We start from the raw sequence: 15,257 nt of genomic DNA on the forward strand, positions 1-15,257 counted from the left end.
ATGTTGATCAGACCACAGCCCAGCCCTTCTTTAGAACCAAGACTGTGTATAAGCGTAGTAGCGTTGCAAAAGTCACTTCTGACGAAAAAGGCCTATACTTAATAATAAAGGCAGCTAGCGTCCTCACCTGATACAGCTCCTCCTTTGTGACGTATGGTTTCTGCTCTGTGCTGAGCGCCCGGAATGCACTTTCAATTTCCTCACTGGACTTGACGTTCTCTGTTTCCCTGCTAATCATGAAGGCCATGTACTCCTGTAAGGACACATGTCCGTCTCTGAAAGAGAAGACAACATTGGCCATGACTAGGGATCCATACCAGAGTCATCATTTACCACTTACAATGATCAGGGCACTTACCTGTTGGGATCTACAATGTCTAATATGTTCTCAAACTCTGGATCAGGTTCTCCTTCTTCCACCATTGGAAGGTCGTAGCCCAGGGATCTCAAGCAAGACTTGAACTCTTGGTGGTTGAGACGGCCAGATTTATCCTTGTCGAAGTGTCTGGATAATGGGAAGCAGATTTCATGTAGCAAATGATAGAAGATAAAAGACGATAGAAACTGGCCGATTCCATAGACAGTGATGTGGAGTTACTCACTTGAACATCATGCTGAACTCTTTGAGGGCTTCTTCTGTTACTCCCGTTGTGTTTCTAAGGAAGAGAGAAAAGCAATATAAATGAGAGAAGTCAGAGAGCACTCATAAGTACTTCATCCCAAGTGGCATTAAGACTGCAATGGCTAGTCAATATTTTTGGACCAGCTTGGGGTCATAAGAGACTCTGTCAGAACTGTATGTATAGGTTATCAGCTCACTTCCTGGTGAACAGCTGATGAGTGGGACAGCTATAGGTGCTGCTCGAGGAGGGTGCCAAGTGGACAACCCCATCTAGGATGCTCCAGTAGGTCATCTGGACATGGGTCATCTAGAGACAACCCCCCCCCCCTAAATTTGAGCTGTAAATTCTCTGATCCAGTTATTTGCCTTCTATCAGAATGCAGCACATACATCGCGAAGGGACATTCTCTCACCTTGCTTGGATTTGCTGTTCCAGGTTGTGTTGCATTCTCATTCCAAGCTGATCCAATTGGTCCCATTGCTGTGCCAGCCCCACCGTACTGTGTTCTGTATACTTGTTATCCAGGATCAAAGCTTCCTCCATTGCGGCTCCAAGGTCCTCTATCTTCTTCAGCTGACTTCTCATTGCACGGATCTCTTGATGCTTCCTCTGGGTAAAACAGAATAGCAGACAAATCAGACCGGAAAAAAGGAGCCAGAGACAAAGCAATGGCCAGTAAAAGCTTTACCTACCTTAGTGGCTTCCAGCTGAGACTCCAATGTTCCAGACTCCTCAACCATACAAGACCTACAGGAGACAAAGGATCAGTGAGCGCATGTGGTTTATGGTCTCATACAGACCATTACCGTTAACATGGCACGTTCGTGGCCGGATGGATTGCGCTTCATGTTAACGTTAAGGTCAGCAGGGCAAACTTCCAGATCCATGCCAATCGCTGCTCTGCCACTACACATGTGACCCGTGTGGAGTCAAAAGTGCCCAACCACCACCAAAGCCTCTCTGTATGTCAGCCACGCTACAGGTTAGTGAGCATTCATGGAGGGGCTAAAAACTGGGAAGAATAGACTGAGGATACCACTTGTGGAGGGCAAGTACCTGTTCAGAATAACAATCAGTGCAATATGTGGGGGTTATGAGACCACAGCAGACTGTGCACATCACTAATATAGTGGAGGGACTAATGAAGGAAAACTAAAATAGTATGGATTTAATGTCCACTCATTTGTCTTACTGAAAGTTTTAAGGCCAATAATGACCTTGGGCCAGTGGTGTCGTAGCCCTCCAGACAATTGCGGTCATACCTGGACAGCCTTAGCCTTGCATTGGCTGTCTGGGCATGATGGGAATTGTAGTTTTTCAACAGATGGAGGGCCATGAGTTTGACAGCAGTGTTCTAAGGTGATGTCTAAGGGTCTATTTGCACAGAAAGATTTAAAGTCAAAGCCAGGAATGGATTTGAAAAGAGGAGAAATCTCAGGCTTTCCTTTATGACCTGATCTCTGTTTATAGTCAGTTTCTGGCTTTGGCTTCAAATCTTTGGCAGATAATCTTTCTGTGTAAATGGACCCTTAAACTGTACCCTGTACCATAAACTAATCTGGGGATCCAGTTTACGGACATTTCCTTGAAAACAAGTGCCTTGTAATGGAGATGGATGCAAGACATTTACACTGAGATACTGGATATACAGGACTAAGCATGGCTTGTACCCTGCAGATGGCAGATGTTGTCGGCTACCATAGCAGTGCATGTGGGTGAACACTCCATTGCAGCAGTCCGTGGCAGTGAGTGTTAGTATAGAAAAGCATCAGAGTGCCACAGAAAACCAGTGGAAAAAGAATAAAGAGGAAAACGCAACCTTCCAGATAGATCATCCCCAACTTCATACTGATACACACGTATGACTCTGCGATAGGCTATGCTAAAGAAGAGAGACCCAATGGTGAATTCCCCACACACAACACACGGATATGGAACAATGCCTCAGCTGCCACCTAACTTGTGGCCAGCCAGACAATGAAGCGCCAGAAAAATCCTGAAAGCATCCCACAAGTGGATGTGGATTGGCAACAAACAATACTCAACCTGTAGCAAAACTACATCTCCCAGCATGCCCAACAGCCTGCAGAGAACTGTAGTTTTGCAATAGTTGGAAAGCCACAGGTTGAGGATCACTGTCCTGTAGTATCGCAAACTATTATACATGCACCTGTATTCATCGACAGGGCAGATCCAAGGATACTTAGCAATTCCTTCCAATTATCCTTTGCACACACAGACTCACAAACCATCAACACAATCACTGCACAAAGCAAAACCAGTGCATCACAAAATCAATACTAACCCGTCCAGTAGGTACGTCCTATGAAGAGAGGCAAATGAAGGTAGCAGGAGACAGATCGGGGGGGGGAAAAAAAACACAGAAGTGAAAAAAAAGCATCACAGAATTACAAAACAATACAAACCACCCAGATTACAGATGAGTACTGAGCTACAGGAGATGGGGACAGGCTGAGGAACACAAATTCATTGTACAGGACAGAGGTCTTGGAGGGGAGGGCAGTAACCTGGTCTCTTGGATCCATTGGTGGAATGCATTGGCATGTTGGGCAAATTCCTGGCGCAGTTTGTCGTTCTCTTCCTGTCTTCTCTGTTCCTTTTGCAGCTCCAATTCACGTTCCTGAAGAAAGCAGTAAAATAAGATTCTCAGTGGACCTATAACTAGAAAGGATTGTCCTTGATTTCTCAATCTTTTGGTGCTTTTACCTTTATGATCTTCTGCAGGTTGCGCCAAGTCTCCTCCAAAGCCTCCATAGTGAACCAAGTGTAAGGATTGGATGCCACGCGATACCCCTTGATCTGTCTGTCCAGTTCGGCCAGTTGGTTGAAGTCTGTCTGCGCGGAGCTGAGGGAGTTCCGGAATGCATCATGTGCCTCGCGCAGCGCCTTGATTTCTTCCAGGGAATTACAGCGGACTGGATCAGTAAGGTCCTCCTCTGCGTTCTCAAACCAGCTGTTGAACGCAGATGCCTTCTTGGCGAATGTCAGGAACAAGTCTTCAACCTAAGAAGGCAAAAGACCTGATCATAAAGCTGCCGTGAAACAGAGATTATCTAACCATTTCACTTAGATTTCTTCAGATTTATATATGGGCACATCTACTCGCCTTTCGGTAATGCTCCTGAGCCTCCAGAAGCTTCTTCTTTCGAGCAGCAGAGTTGTCCAGCAGTTGGTTCCACCTCTTCATGAGGGAGGCATGGCGACTCTCAATGGCTCTGGATTGCACATGCTTGGCTGCAAGTAACTGGTCTTTCAGTGCAGTGATGTTAGTGATGCCTTCTTGCTGGAATGCTTGGAGACCGGCATCAAAGGTTTCCTGATAGTATGTAAACAAACATGTATTGATCAGTATAACAGCCGACAACGCAATAACCCAAGAACTATCTGCCAAGACCATGCTTACCTGCTTAGTCAGTAGCGTCTGCACAGAGGACAGGTCTCTGCCATAGTCATCTGTCTTCAGACTGTTCTCCTTCTCACCTATAGGCCAGACAGGAGATATTACAACATACATCCTCTTATGACTGGTGCACCATTTGAACATTGTGTGTAAAGCTCACCGATCCATGACTCCACCACATCCGCTTTCCAGTTGAACTGAAGGAAGGCAGAATTCTCATCAAGTTTTGCCTTGCGTTGAGCAGCCGCCTTCTCCAGCTCTGCCACCTTTCCACGAAGGCCTTCCATCTTGGCTGTTATGTTATCCACATGGTGATTATTCTAAAAAAGAAAGAAAAAATTAGTTTACCAAGTTGACCAATGGCTGCTTGAATACACCTTAGCCACACCAACATCCTTACCTTCTGGATGAGGTCTTCACCGTTGGCACAGACATCATGAACTCTGTCCTTGTGGACTGTGAAGTCGGTCTCAAATGCCTCATGCTTTTTCAGCAATCCCTGTGACAAAAAAAGTATGGCCTGCTGTGAAAACAATCTTATTGTTTGGTTCTCAAGATAAATTATGTATTATGGCCAACACACCTGTATGGCGGCCAAAGTATCACCATAGTCTTCACTGGCCACCAGAGTCATCTTCTCATTGATCCAGGCCTCCTCTTCTTCCACATTGGCAACAAACTGCTGATATTCCAGAGACTCTTCCAGCCTCTGGCCCCTGCAAACCCAACCAGACTACATTATAGTTAGTGGGATAACAGTGCACAGCAGTATTCAGTCTGTATGCAAGTGATCAGAGAGTCTTGGTTGGGAACCAGATGTCTCACCTGGCTGATGCCTGCTGCTTCAGTTCCTTCCAGTGTTCCACAAACTGAGCCAGCCTTTGCTGAATCTCATCTTTTCCAATAGTGTTGTCATCAGACAGCTTCTTGCCGGTGTCCAGCACACCCTAAAAAAGGCAAAAATACCTCAATATTTAGTTTTTTTTGCCATACTTCCAAACTGCCATAGGTTTCTTCATACAGAGCAAAGTAACTACCTGAATAGCTGGCTCATGAGCAGCGAGTTCTGCCTCCAGCCTCTTGTGTTTCTTCCTCAGGTTCTGCACACCGGTGAGATCTCTGCCATAGTCATCAGAACCAACCAGCAACTTCTTTTCCCTAAATATTAAGAGTTGTAAGTTGCTTCATCTATGAACAAAAAAATACAGACTCTCAAGTGCCTGAACTTCTAGGTCACTGACTTGATCCAGGACTCTTCATCATCAAGGTCCCTGAAGAACTGATGAAGGCGATGGGATTCGTTCAGCCGGCTGCGGCGGGCAGTGGCCATGCTTTTGATGCGCTGGAAGCGGTCATTGATGGCGTCACGTTTTTCTTTTACTTGGGAGGTATCGAAGGCGCTGCTGGTCATCAGGCTGTCAGCTTGTCCGTTCAGATCCTTCAGACGATCCTGGAGAAAATGACGAGGACCATGAGCCTCCAGTAGTTTATTTAACTAACTTCTGTGTAGGGCTGGGCGATATGGGCAAAAAATAAAATCTCGATTTTTTAAAATTTTTTGACGATTCTCGATTTAAATCTCGATTTTTTTCCTTTTTTGCTAAATAAACAGAACATTTTCTCCCTGCAGCATCAGATACTATTTTAATATTTTAGACAACTGTATTGATTTCCAGTGTAACAGAGGCCCCATATAGTATAGGAAATCATGTTTGTGCCTCCATCTACGTAGGGTGTAGTAGTGGAGGTATAAAGGATAAGGGGTGTAGTAGTACAGGTATAGATGAGGGGTGACTGGGGTAAAACTGAAGGGGACTGGGGTGACACTAAAGGGGACTGGGGTGACACTAAAGGGGACTGGGGTGACACTAAAGGGGACTGGGGTGACACTAAAGGGGACTGGGGTGACACTAAAGGGGACTGGGGTGACACTAAAGGGGACTGGGGTGACACTAAAGGGGACTGGGGTGACACTAAAGGGGACTGGGGTGACACTAAAGGGGACTGGGGTGACACTAAAGGGGACTGGGGTGACACTAAAGGGGACTGGGGTGACACTAAAGGGGACTGGGGTGACACTAAAGGGGACTGGGGTGACACTAAAGGGGACTGGGGTGACACTAAAGGGGACTGGGGTGACACTAAAGGGGACTGGGGTGACACTAAAGGGGACTGGGGTGACACTAAAGGGGACTGGGGTGACACTAAAGGGGACTGGGGTGACACTAAAGGGGACTGGGGTGACACTAAAGGGGACTGGGGTGACACTAAAGGGGACTGGGGTGACACTAAAGGGGACTGGGGTGACACTAAAGGGGACTGGGGTGACACTAAAGGGGACTGGGGTGACACTAAAGGGGACTGGGGTGACACTAAAGGGGACTGGGGTGACACTAAAGGGGACTGGGGTGACACTAAAGGGGACTGGGGTGACACTAAAGGGGACTGGGGTGACACTAAAGGGGACTGGGGTGACACTAAAGGGGACTGGGGTGACACTAAAGGGGACTGGGGTGACACTAAAGGGGACTGGGGTGACACTAAAGGGGACTGGGGTGACACTAAAGGGGACTGGGGTGACACTAAAGGGGACTGGGGTGACACTAAAGGGGACTGGGGTGACACTAAAGGGGACTGGGGGGCCACTAAAGGGGACTGGGGTGCCACTAAAGGGGACTGGGGTGCCACTAAAGGGGACTGGGGGGCCACTAAAGGGGACTGGGGTGCCACTAAAGGGGACTGGGGGCCACTAAAGGGGACTGGGGGCCACTAAAGGGGACTGGGGGCCACTAAAGGGGACTGGGGTGACCCTGGGGGACTGGAGGGACAATGGGGGACACTAAAGGGGACTGGGGTGACACTAAAGGGGACTGGGGTGACACTAAAGGGGACTGGGGTGACACTAAAGGGGACTGGGGTGACACTAAAGGGGACTGGGGTGACACTAAAGGGGACTGGGGTGACACTAAAGGGGACTGGAGGGACAATGGGGGACACTAAAGGGGACTGGAGGGACAATGGGGGACACTAAAGGGGACTGGGGGGGGACACACTGAAGGGGACTGGGGGGGACACACTGAAGGGGACTGGGGGGGACACCGAGGGAACAATGAGGGGACGGGGGGGGACACTGGGGGGGACGCTGAGGGAACAATGAGGGGACGGGGGGGACACTGGGGGGGACACTGAGGGAACAATGAGGGGACGGGGGGACACTGAAGGGGACTGGGGGGGGACACTGAAGGGGACTGGGGGGGGGACACTGAAGGGGACTGGGGGGGGACACTGAAGGGGACTGGGGTGACCCTGGGGGACTGGAGGGACAATGGGGGACACTAAAGGGGACTGGGGTGACACTAAAGGGGACACTAAAGGGGACTGGGGTGACACTAAAGGGGACACTAAAGGGGACTGGGGTGACACTAAAGGGGACTGGGGTGACACTAAAGGGGACTGGAGGGACAATGGGGGACACTAAAGGGGACTGGAGGGACAATGGGGGACACTAAAGGGGACTGGGGGGGACACACTGAAGGGGACTGGGGGGGACACTGAAGGAACAATGAGGGGACGGGGGGACACTGAGGGAACAATGAGGGGACGGGGGGACACTGAGGGAACAATGAGGGGACGGGGGGGACACTGGGGGGGACACTGAGGGAACAATGAGGGGACGGGGGGGGACACTGAAGGGGACTGGGGGGACACTGAAGGGGACTGGGGGGGGACACTGAAGGGGACTGGGGGGGGACACTGAAGGGGACTGGGGGGGGACACTGAAGGGGACTGGGGGGGGGACACTGAAGGGGACTGGGGGGGGGGACACTGAAGGAACAATGAGGGGATTGGGGGGACACGGAGGGGACTGGGGGGGGACACTGAAGGGGACTGGGGGGGGACACTGAAGGGGACTGGGGGGGGGACACTGAAGGGGACGGGGGGGGGACACTGAAGGAACAATGAGGGGATTGGGGGGACACTGAGGGGACTGGGGGGTGACTGGTGCAGCTGGAGGGGATTGGAGCAGGAGGGCACATACATCTCCTCCTCCTCTCACCTCCGCACACACACTCCCCTCCCGGCCAGATATGGAGGTCCCTCCCGGGTCTGTGGAGGAGGAGGCCGCAGGGACTACAGAAAGTGGTGATTGCGGCGCTGCGGGTCACAGAGCTATACAGCGGGAACGGGGGTCTGCACCGAGCCCCCCGATCCCGCTGTATAGCTCCAGGACGAGCAGCGCCGCGATCACCACCTACTGTAGTCCCTGCGGCCTCCTCCTCCACAGACTCGGAACCTCCATATCTGGCCGGGAGGGGAGCGGGACACTCAGTGGAGGGGGCGGGGGCAGGTCAGCGGCGGCGCTGTCAGTGGCTGGAGGCCGCCGGCACTGCACCGCCCCTCTCCAGCCTGGCCACCCACACCGCCCCTCTACGGCTCTCCCGCCGGCCCGCACCGCAACCCTTCTTCCTCAGCTCCTCCCCGGCACCGCAGCCCGAAATGATTTTTTGTGAAAATCGAATTTACGATTTTCACAAAAAATCAAATCGATTTCAACGTTCTGGACGATTAATCGAATTAATTCGATTAATCGCCAGCCCTACTTCTGTGTATTAAAGGTTCAGATTAAAGCTCACCTCATGTGCAGAGATGTCGGCTTCCAGCAGCTGGTGTTTCTTGAGCAGGTTATTGACAGATGCCAAGTCCTTCCCGTAATCCTCAGAAGCAAGCAAGGCCTCCACCTGGTGACAATGAGACCAATGAAATTGGTAGCACTCTGTATATTCACCCATAAACTATATATCGGTTATAGAGGATTTATCCTGCTCACCTCCGACAGCCAGAAGTCAAAGTCCTTGATACCGGTGTTAAAGTTCTGCTGTTTGTTGGCCTCCTTCAGCTTCTGGCTCTTCTCTGCAGACTTGTGAACCAAGAATTGCCATTGATCTGCCAGGGCTGCCAAACGGGCCTGAAATATCACAGAGCGTTGGCATGAGGGTGCAAGTTCTTCGTTCATTTCGGACAAGCCTTTGGCTCAACACAGACTTTTCAAAATTTATAAGTTTATTGCAGCTCACCTTCACGGCATCTTCACTGCCAGCGCAAGCTCCACGGTCAATGAGGGAGTTGCCCATATCGATGACGCCTCGAATACGGTCTGCATTGGCATGAAGCTCTGCCTCGAAGGCTTGGTGTTTCTGGTGTTTGCTCTGTCGGACAGAAGACAACCGGTCACATCCGGACATCCAAACTAGACTACGGCTTGTTAATCCATCAGACCCAATCCTTGTACAACGTGTTTCCCTGATCCCACAACCAGGTAGAAGTAATACGAACAGCCACTAGTAAGTTTTTATAAACCCTTAGAGGGCAACTGGGTATTTTATGACATGTGTGTGAACCAGGGAAACATGGAAGCCCACAAAGCCCAAGAGATGTAATGAAGACACAAAACGTTACTATCTACAAAAGAAAATAATGGAACATTCCACAGAAAACCAGACTGGGACTGAACACGTTCTGCATGAGGTCCAGGGCACACGGACCAGTATGAAGTTCAAGGATTGAAATGTTATACTGGTCACCAATATATACCAGACAGATATAGATTTCTTGCATCAATTTTCCTCATATCCTCTGAACAGTAGATGGAGGCGACCACTATAGACTCCATCCTAAGTGACTCCTCCTGCAACTTTGACAACTTCTTAGAATAGACTGGTTTTCCTTAGTGCAAAAGGTTTGTCTGTTTCATAGACAGCCTATTGGTTGCCATTTTTTGGCCTAGAAATATGATGTCATACCTCAATGTGACATCACCTGTTCAAAAGTCATTGACAAGTTCTGTATTAATTTAGCTTATAGCCATTGGGCTGCATTTACCAATGACCAATCAATGGCCTAAAGAACAGATATGCTACCAACTATCCGAGTGCCTCCTCCCAGTACCATGAGGGTCATCTACTAATAGGCTAAGGACAATATTCCATCCTCCTACTAGTATTGACCCCCATTACCCACATAATAAATGTGGAGGAGGAGCATTGCTGCCCTCGATCAGGCATCATGCAGAGTGTGAGCCCCAGGACCCCATGGTAGTACCAGCCACAAGGATACCTAATGACTAGAACAAAACCAACACAGCCAGGTGGTTTAGAGGATGGAGAATGTATATATGTTATAACATACAGGAGGCTAGACACAAGACAGAAGGAGAAAACGCTTCCTGACCACTTACCAGCAATTTGGAAAGCTATAAAACAGATTAAAAAAAGAAGGCATTGAGTACATGAAGAATAAATGAAGCTACGACAATAATGGCAACTTTTGGTTTATTACAGTTTTTTCTCTTGATAACCCTGATCTATATACTGATATATGGATATATGATCTCATAAGGCATTTTGTCGCTCTGTGTATTACTTTGGAATGGCCAAACAGAGCCAAAGTATGGCCAGCCGTGTTTTCCCGTGATCATTACAGGTGAATGCTGGACTCCCTGATCAGCTGATCTCTAAGCCAGCTTCAGCTACAGAGATTAGACAAGCCTTTTAAAAAGTTTATGTTATAGAGCAGACTGATATATAGTTTTGTGGGGGAAAAGTACCAGTATAGCTTGTCATTTATTCATATCTGCTCATTAGGGGCTATGGAGGCAAGTGGGCGGTCCTATTCAGTGACTGACAGTTTTGTATATGCACACATACAAAACTTTATATAAGTGTTTTCAGGCTCCTCTGCAGACTGGGCTGTGTTTTCAGGATCCTGGTAAAGTGATATTGTCGCCTCCTTACTCTATGTGCTGTTCTCTGCAACATCCACAAGCTTAGATGCTTCACATTCGATATATATCTGTATAAAATGTATATGCCTCCTTTCTGCACTAAAGTTGCTTCATCAGTGGACAGTGTCACCTAGGCTTCCCATTAGTTGGGCCCTCTCTCTCCCCAACAACTGCTGAAGCCCTGCCTAAGTCAAACTATCCACTGGTGAAATCAAGTGCGGGGGGGAATCACCAAGATACCTGTACAGTGTAAACCAACTTCTTCCACCCTGCAAATGACCCCTAGTGATGCTATTCTCCAGGACCTAAAACATAGGGGCAGCAGGGAGGTTTATCTGGGGGCTCATCGGCATCTTGGGGCAGAAGCAGATATTTTGTACTTTGTGTAGTGGCCATGATGGGTTATTGTAGCTCAGCTCCCATTAAAGTGAATTCTAACACAATCACTACATGATGTACACTGTGCTTCTGTCTCGGTTCTCGGTATAAGCAGTCACTGGGGCACTGGTAAGAGATTGTTGGGTGTCAGACACCCCACTGATAATGCCTATCCTGAGGAGAGATCATCAATACAGTCCTGAAAACTCCTTTATACCCCTTCGTTGTGTAACTAAACATGCCGGCACCCCTCCGTACAGCTGACGCCCATACATTCTCAGCACTTTACACCCACCTGGATGTTGGTTGGGTCTTTGTAGGACTCATCACTGGCGGTCTGCAGCTTCTCACTAATCCAGGCTTCAATCTCATCGACATCTCTGCTGAACTGCTGCAGAGTCTGAGATTCACCAAGTTTGGATCTTTTCTCGATCATCTGAGCCTTCAGACGGCGCCACCTACCGGGATCAGAACAGATGGAAGCCATTAGACTTTGTGCATTTTCTTCCTTTGTGTACGTGCACATAACAAAATTTCCGCAGAGACATCAAGCGGATTTCGACAGGTGTACCCTGACTGTCGGGCAGAGGGTGTCTGACTATTCACACCAACTCACCTGTCCAAGACCTCATTACGACGGGAGGCAATATCCCCCTTGGCGTAATGGTCACCTGTTATTAACTGATCAGCAAAGGCCTGCAGAGCTGCAATCTTCTCTTCCTGTGGGACAAAGCCATAGCAGAGATTACACATCAGTGCAGGTCAGTGGTGGCCACAGGTTACACAACTGTGGTGTCTGAGAGTTTACCTGCACATTGATGGCTTTGTCAAAGTCCTCATGTTTCTTGATGAGCGCCTCCACGCTGTCCAGGGAATCCCCTTTGTCTTCACTGTTGAGGAAGGCTTCACGTGCCGCCATCCAGTTCTCGGCCTGCTCACAGTCTCTGTTAAACAGCTGTAAAATTTTATAGGGAAAATTAAATGTAAAATTCGAACAGGGAAAGTGGAACCAAAGAGATGATGCAGGGACGTCACGACATTACCTGAAGCTCCAGGCACTGATCCAGCATCATCCTGCGCTGCACCCAGGCCTTCTCCAAGCTTGCACGTTCCTGGTCTAGAATATCCAGCTTCTCTTTAATTTCAGGACTGGCATAATGGCCTCTGGCCAGAAGCTGCTGCCCGAACTGTTCAAATGCCTGGAAAGTGCCGGCTCTGGCATCGATCTCTGTGCGGTGTTCCTGAGGGGACAAGCAGCATAAACTCCAGCTTTACTAATGCAAATTGTAATGGACATTCAGATATATACAGGGAAGGCAGCTATATCTACCCCTATGGTTGGGTATACTCCAGAAGACAAGGAGCAGTCATGTGCTTCCATATAACCCTGTACCTGGTACTGTAACCACTGACCTGGTGTCTCTCCAGTAGAGCTTCAGCTCCAGTGACATCTTTTGCAAGTTCATCAGATGACACCAAGCCGCGGATTCCATTAATCCAGGACATGAGATCCCTAGAAAAATCATTAAGATGTTACATCGTGCAAATACCCACTGCCACATTCCCAACTATACCATAACCACAGGTCCCAATCAGCTGGCGGGAGACAATGGTGGGTTAAGATCGGCCGTGCGTCCTCCTTACCTGAAGTCACTGAGGAAGCGCTGCAGGTCATGAGAATCTCCCAGCTTCTCCTTACGTTTGTCAGCACGTTTACCTAGGCTAGTCCAGGCCTGGTTGAGCTCTGTGCACTTCTCCTGAATGTCTTCAGCAGATTCTGGGTGGGACTGGATCAGACGCTCAGCGGTCTCTCCCAGGGAATTAACCTGAAAAAGGACAAATGTGTTGGTAAAGAATCCATCTGATCAAAGGGCCATTACCATTTATACAGTGATGGGATATTATTAGGGTACTATATTAGTTTATGATTGTGACCTCTGACACCCCTACTATTTGTACTATTGAGTTCTTTTACATGACCCGATATGAGGCTGTGCCAGGACACAAGCGAGGGCCGACCAGCTGCACGCCTTTAGAGGAACGATTAATCATGCAGCCGGAAACTCTCCTATAGGAATAAAGTTGGTAATTTTGACAATGTGTGGCCTCCGTATAAAACCATCTATCCCTCACCTTATCACCCAGTGCAGCCAGATCTCTCTCGAATCCCTCATGTTTGCGCTGCAGAGCCTGGACACTAGCCAGATCATGGCCATAGCTGTCAGTGTTCAAAGCCTGGTTCTTCTCTTCGATCCATTCTTTAGTCTCATCGGCATCCCTACAAGAGAAAGTAAAGGCATATAGCAACCACAGATTTCCGGGCACTAAAACCAGTATTACTATGTATTCAGAATTATTGAGCCCCAAGCGCCAGATCTTAAAGGGGTACTCCATTTAAGATTTAACCCTATTTAATCCCCACCCATAACCCAGCTTGTTTGTAATAGGTTTCTGTTACAAGAATTTGGCCATTTTCTCTGAAGCACAACCTGACTTACACCCTGCAGAAAATCCTCATTTCCTGGTCCACTTTGTCTCCACTCCTCCTCCTGAGACTAAAGTCACATGATCTGTCTCTTCTGTGGCCATACAAGCTGTAACACCCAATCTGTAACCCCACCCACCACTGACCTCACAAATCAGTGAGCACCTGGACAAGGGGCGGGGAGAACAGAACAGTGAGCCTCCTGAGCAGTATAGGGGAAAGGAAACACAGTTGTTTCATCTTTCTCCCTTTCTTTCTAATCTACGTACATATATAATTTGTTCACAGTGTTAGAGCAAAAGCAGATTAAACCAGCGATTGGTAGATACTACAAGATTAGGCAGATACTTGGCAGTTGGCTCTGAGGTGCAATGCATGATGGGAAATGTAGTTTCCTGGTCGGCGCCATCTTTGATGTAGACCAGCTTTTAGAAAAACGTATAACTCAAGAAAGGCGGTAGCTACAAAGACGGGAGATGGCTCAAAATACTCAGGGGGACTTGGTGAGTAAGACCAAGTAGGTTTGTGAGCATTTTTTTAGCTCTTGGGTGGAATACCCCTTAAATTCTTTACCTGTGGAATCTCTGCACTTCATGGGCACTACCCAGCAATTGACTCCTGTCTTCTGCCAGCTGCTGAAGAGATCGCCAACGCTCATTCAGTTCCTAAGGGAAGACGGTAAAAGTCACTTTGCGAAACAAGGGTGAGAGTATTGAGACTGTACTGAAGTCTTTGTTCTTGATCTTTACCTTGATGGAGTTAAACGTGGCCACAGTATGCACGGCAGTCCTCACAGACTAAGACAGACATACAGCAACACATTACTAGTCATATATAAAACTATACAACATGGAAACATGGCTGGAATATTTCAATAGTTTACACAGAGGGAACAAATTTGGCCAGGGGTTACAGGGCTCCTACCTTCCATGGAGAGGCTCCTTTGTCAGCTTCATCCTACAACAGCGTGAACACGGAACATTATAATAAAGAAGAACAAGTCATCAATGAAACCTGCACTGAAGGACATTGCTGTATTGCTACTTACCTTTGGCATGCTGCCGTATACGTCCTGCGGGAAGAAAGAGGAAAAATAAGATGTTATAGAGCAGCCAGTACAAGAGCTCATAGGACTACTCATACTACGATTATAAGGCAGGATGATGCTATTATGCATGCAGATTCCTGGTATGGATACAGCCTTCATAGGATACTACTACTACAATTGTAAAGCCCAAAGGCTTAAGATGATACATTGACTTCACTAGGACAGGATCTCCTGTCCTCTGTCCCCCATAGAGCATAACGGAAGTCATACCTGGTGCTGTACAGCTTGTACTTCTTCAGTTATGAGCCCCTCAGACTCCAGATCACCTGCAACCTTGTTGATATCCTTCAAACGTGATTCATTGGCCTTCAGATCCTGTAAGACAATGAGAATAATAATCCTTGGCAGATCTGCAATGCAATGGCCTGGAGTTTTTACCATCAAAACACCCATAAGAAAGGTCTCTGTTGCAAAGCTATAGGTCTTCTGTATTATAATGTATGTGTGACTTTAGAGGAAGC

General features: G+C 48.2%; 1 protein-coding gene across 5 annotated transcripts in view; it reads right to left on the bottom strand.

Moving 5' to 3' along the window:
• Window positions 1–15,257, bottom strand: part of SPTAN1 (spectrin alpha, non-erythrocytic 1) — a 40,915-nt gene that overhangs the window by 389 nt on the left and 25,269 nt on the right. For 2 of the 5 annotated variants that reach the window (XM_069986105.1, XM_069986103.1), the window contains 32 exons: window positions 15,007–15,111; window positions 14,737–14,760; window positions 14,613–14,645; window positions 14,438–14,485; window positions 14,262–14,353; window positions 13,337–13,481; window positions 12,848–13,029; window positions 12,617–12,716; window positions 12,247–12,444; window positions 12,012–12,158; window positions 11,820–11,923; window positions 11,499–11,661; window positions 10,280–10,294; window positions 9,120–9,251; window positions 8,873–9,010; window positions 8,679–8,783; window positions 5,286–5,494; window positions 5,082–5,202; window positions 4,870–4,991; window positions 4,628–4,760; window positions 4,445–4,543; window positions 4,205–4,364; window positions 4,048–4,124; window positions 3,751–3,960; window positions 3,351–3,647; window positions 3,152–3,264; window positions 2,929–2,946; window positions 1,316–1,370; window positions 1,036–1,232; window positions 603–656; window positions 359–505; window positions 128–275 (listed from right to left, as the gene is read on the bottom strand). In XM_069986105.1, coding sequence (XP_069842206.1) covers window positions 128–275; window positions 359–505; window positions 603–656; window positions 1,036–1,232; window positions 1,316–1,370; window positions 2,929–2,946; window positions 3,152–3,264; window positions 3,351–3,647; window positions 3,751–3,960; window positions 4,048–4,124; window positions 4,205–4,364; window positions 4,445–4,543; window positions 4,628–4,760; window positions 4,870–4,991; window positions 5,082–5,202; window positions 5,286–5,494; window positions 8,679–8,783; window positions 8,873–9,010; window positions 9,120–9,251; window positions 10,280–10,294; window positions 11,499–11,661; window positions 11,820–11,923; window positions 12,012–12,158; window positions 12,247–12,444; window positions 12,617–12,716; window positions 12,848–13,029; window positions 13,337–13,481; window positions 14,262–14,353; window positions 14,438–14,485; window positions 14,613–14,645; window positions 14,737–14,760; window positions 15,007–15,111 — 3,891 coding nt within the window. Of the gene's footprint in view, window positions 1–127; window positions 276–358; window positions 506–602; window positions 657–1,035; window positions 1,233–1,315; window positions 1,371–2,442; window positions 2,506–2,928; window positions 2,947–3,151; window positions 3,265–3,350; window positions 3,648–3,750; window positions 3,961–4,047; window positions 4,125–4,204; window positions 4,365–4,444; window positions 4,544–4,627; window positions 4,761–4,869; window positions 4,992–5,081; window positions 5,203–5,285; window positions 5,495–8,678; window positions 8,784–8,872; window positions 9,011–9,119; window positions 9,252–10,279; window positions 10,295–11,498; window positions 11,662–11,819; window positions 11,924–12,011; window positions 12,159–12,246; window positions 12,445–12,616; window positions 12,717–12,847; window positions 13,030–13,336; window positions 13,482–14,261; window positions 14,354–14,437; window positions 14,486–14,612; window positions 14,646–14,736; window positions 14,761–15,006; window positions 15,112–15,257 lie in introns of all 5 variants that reach the window. The other 3 variants (XM_069986106.1, XM_069986104.1, XM_069986107.1) reach the window with 2 other exon arrangements.

This window comes from Dendropsophus ebraccatus, chromosome 10 (assembly GCF_027789765.1).
Source record: "Dendropsophus ebraccatus isolate aDenEbr1 chromosome 10, aDenEbr1.pat, whole genome shotgun sequence".
Taxonomy (NCBI): Eukaryota; Metazoa; Chordata; class Amphibia; order Anura; family Hylidae; genus Dendropsophus; species Dendropsophus ebraccatus.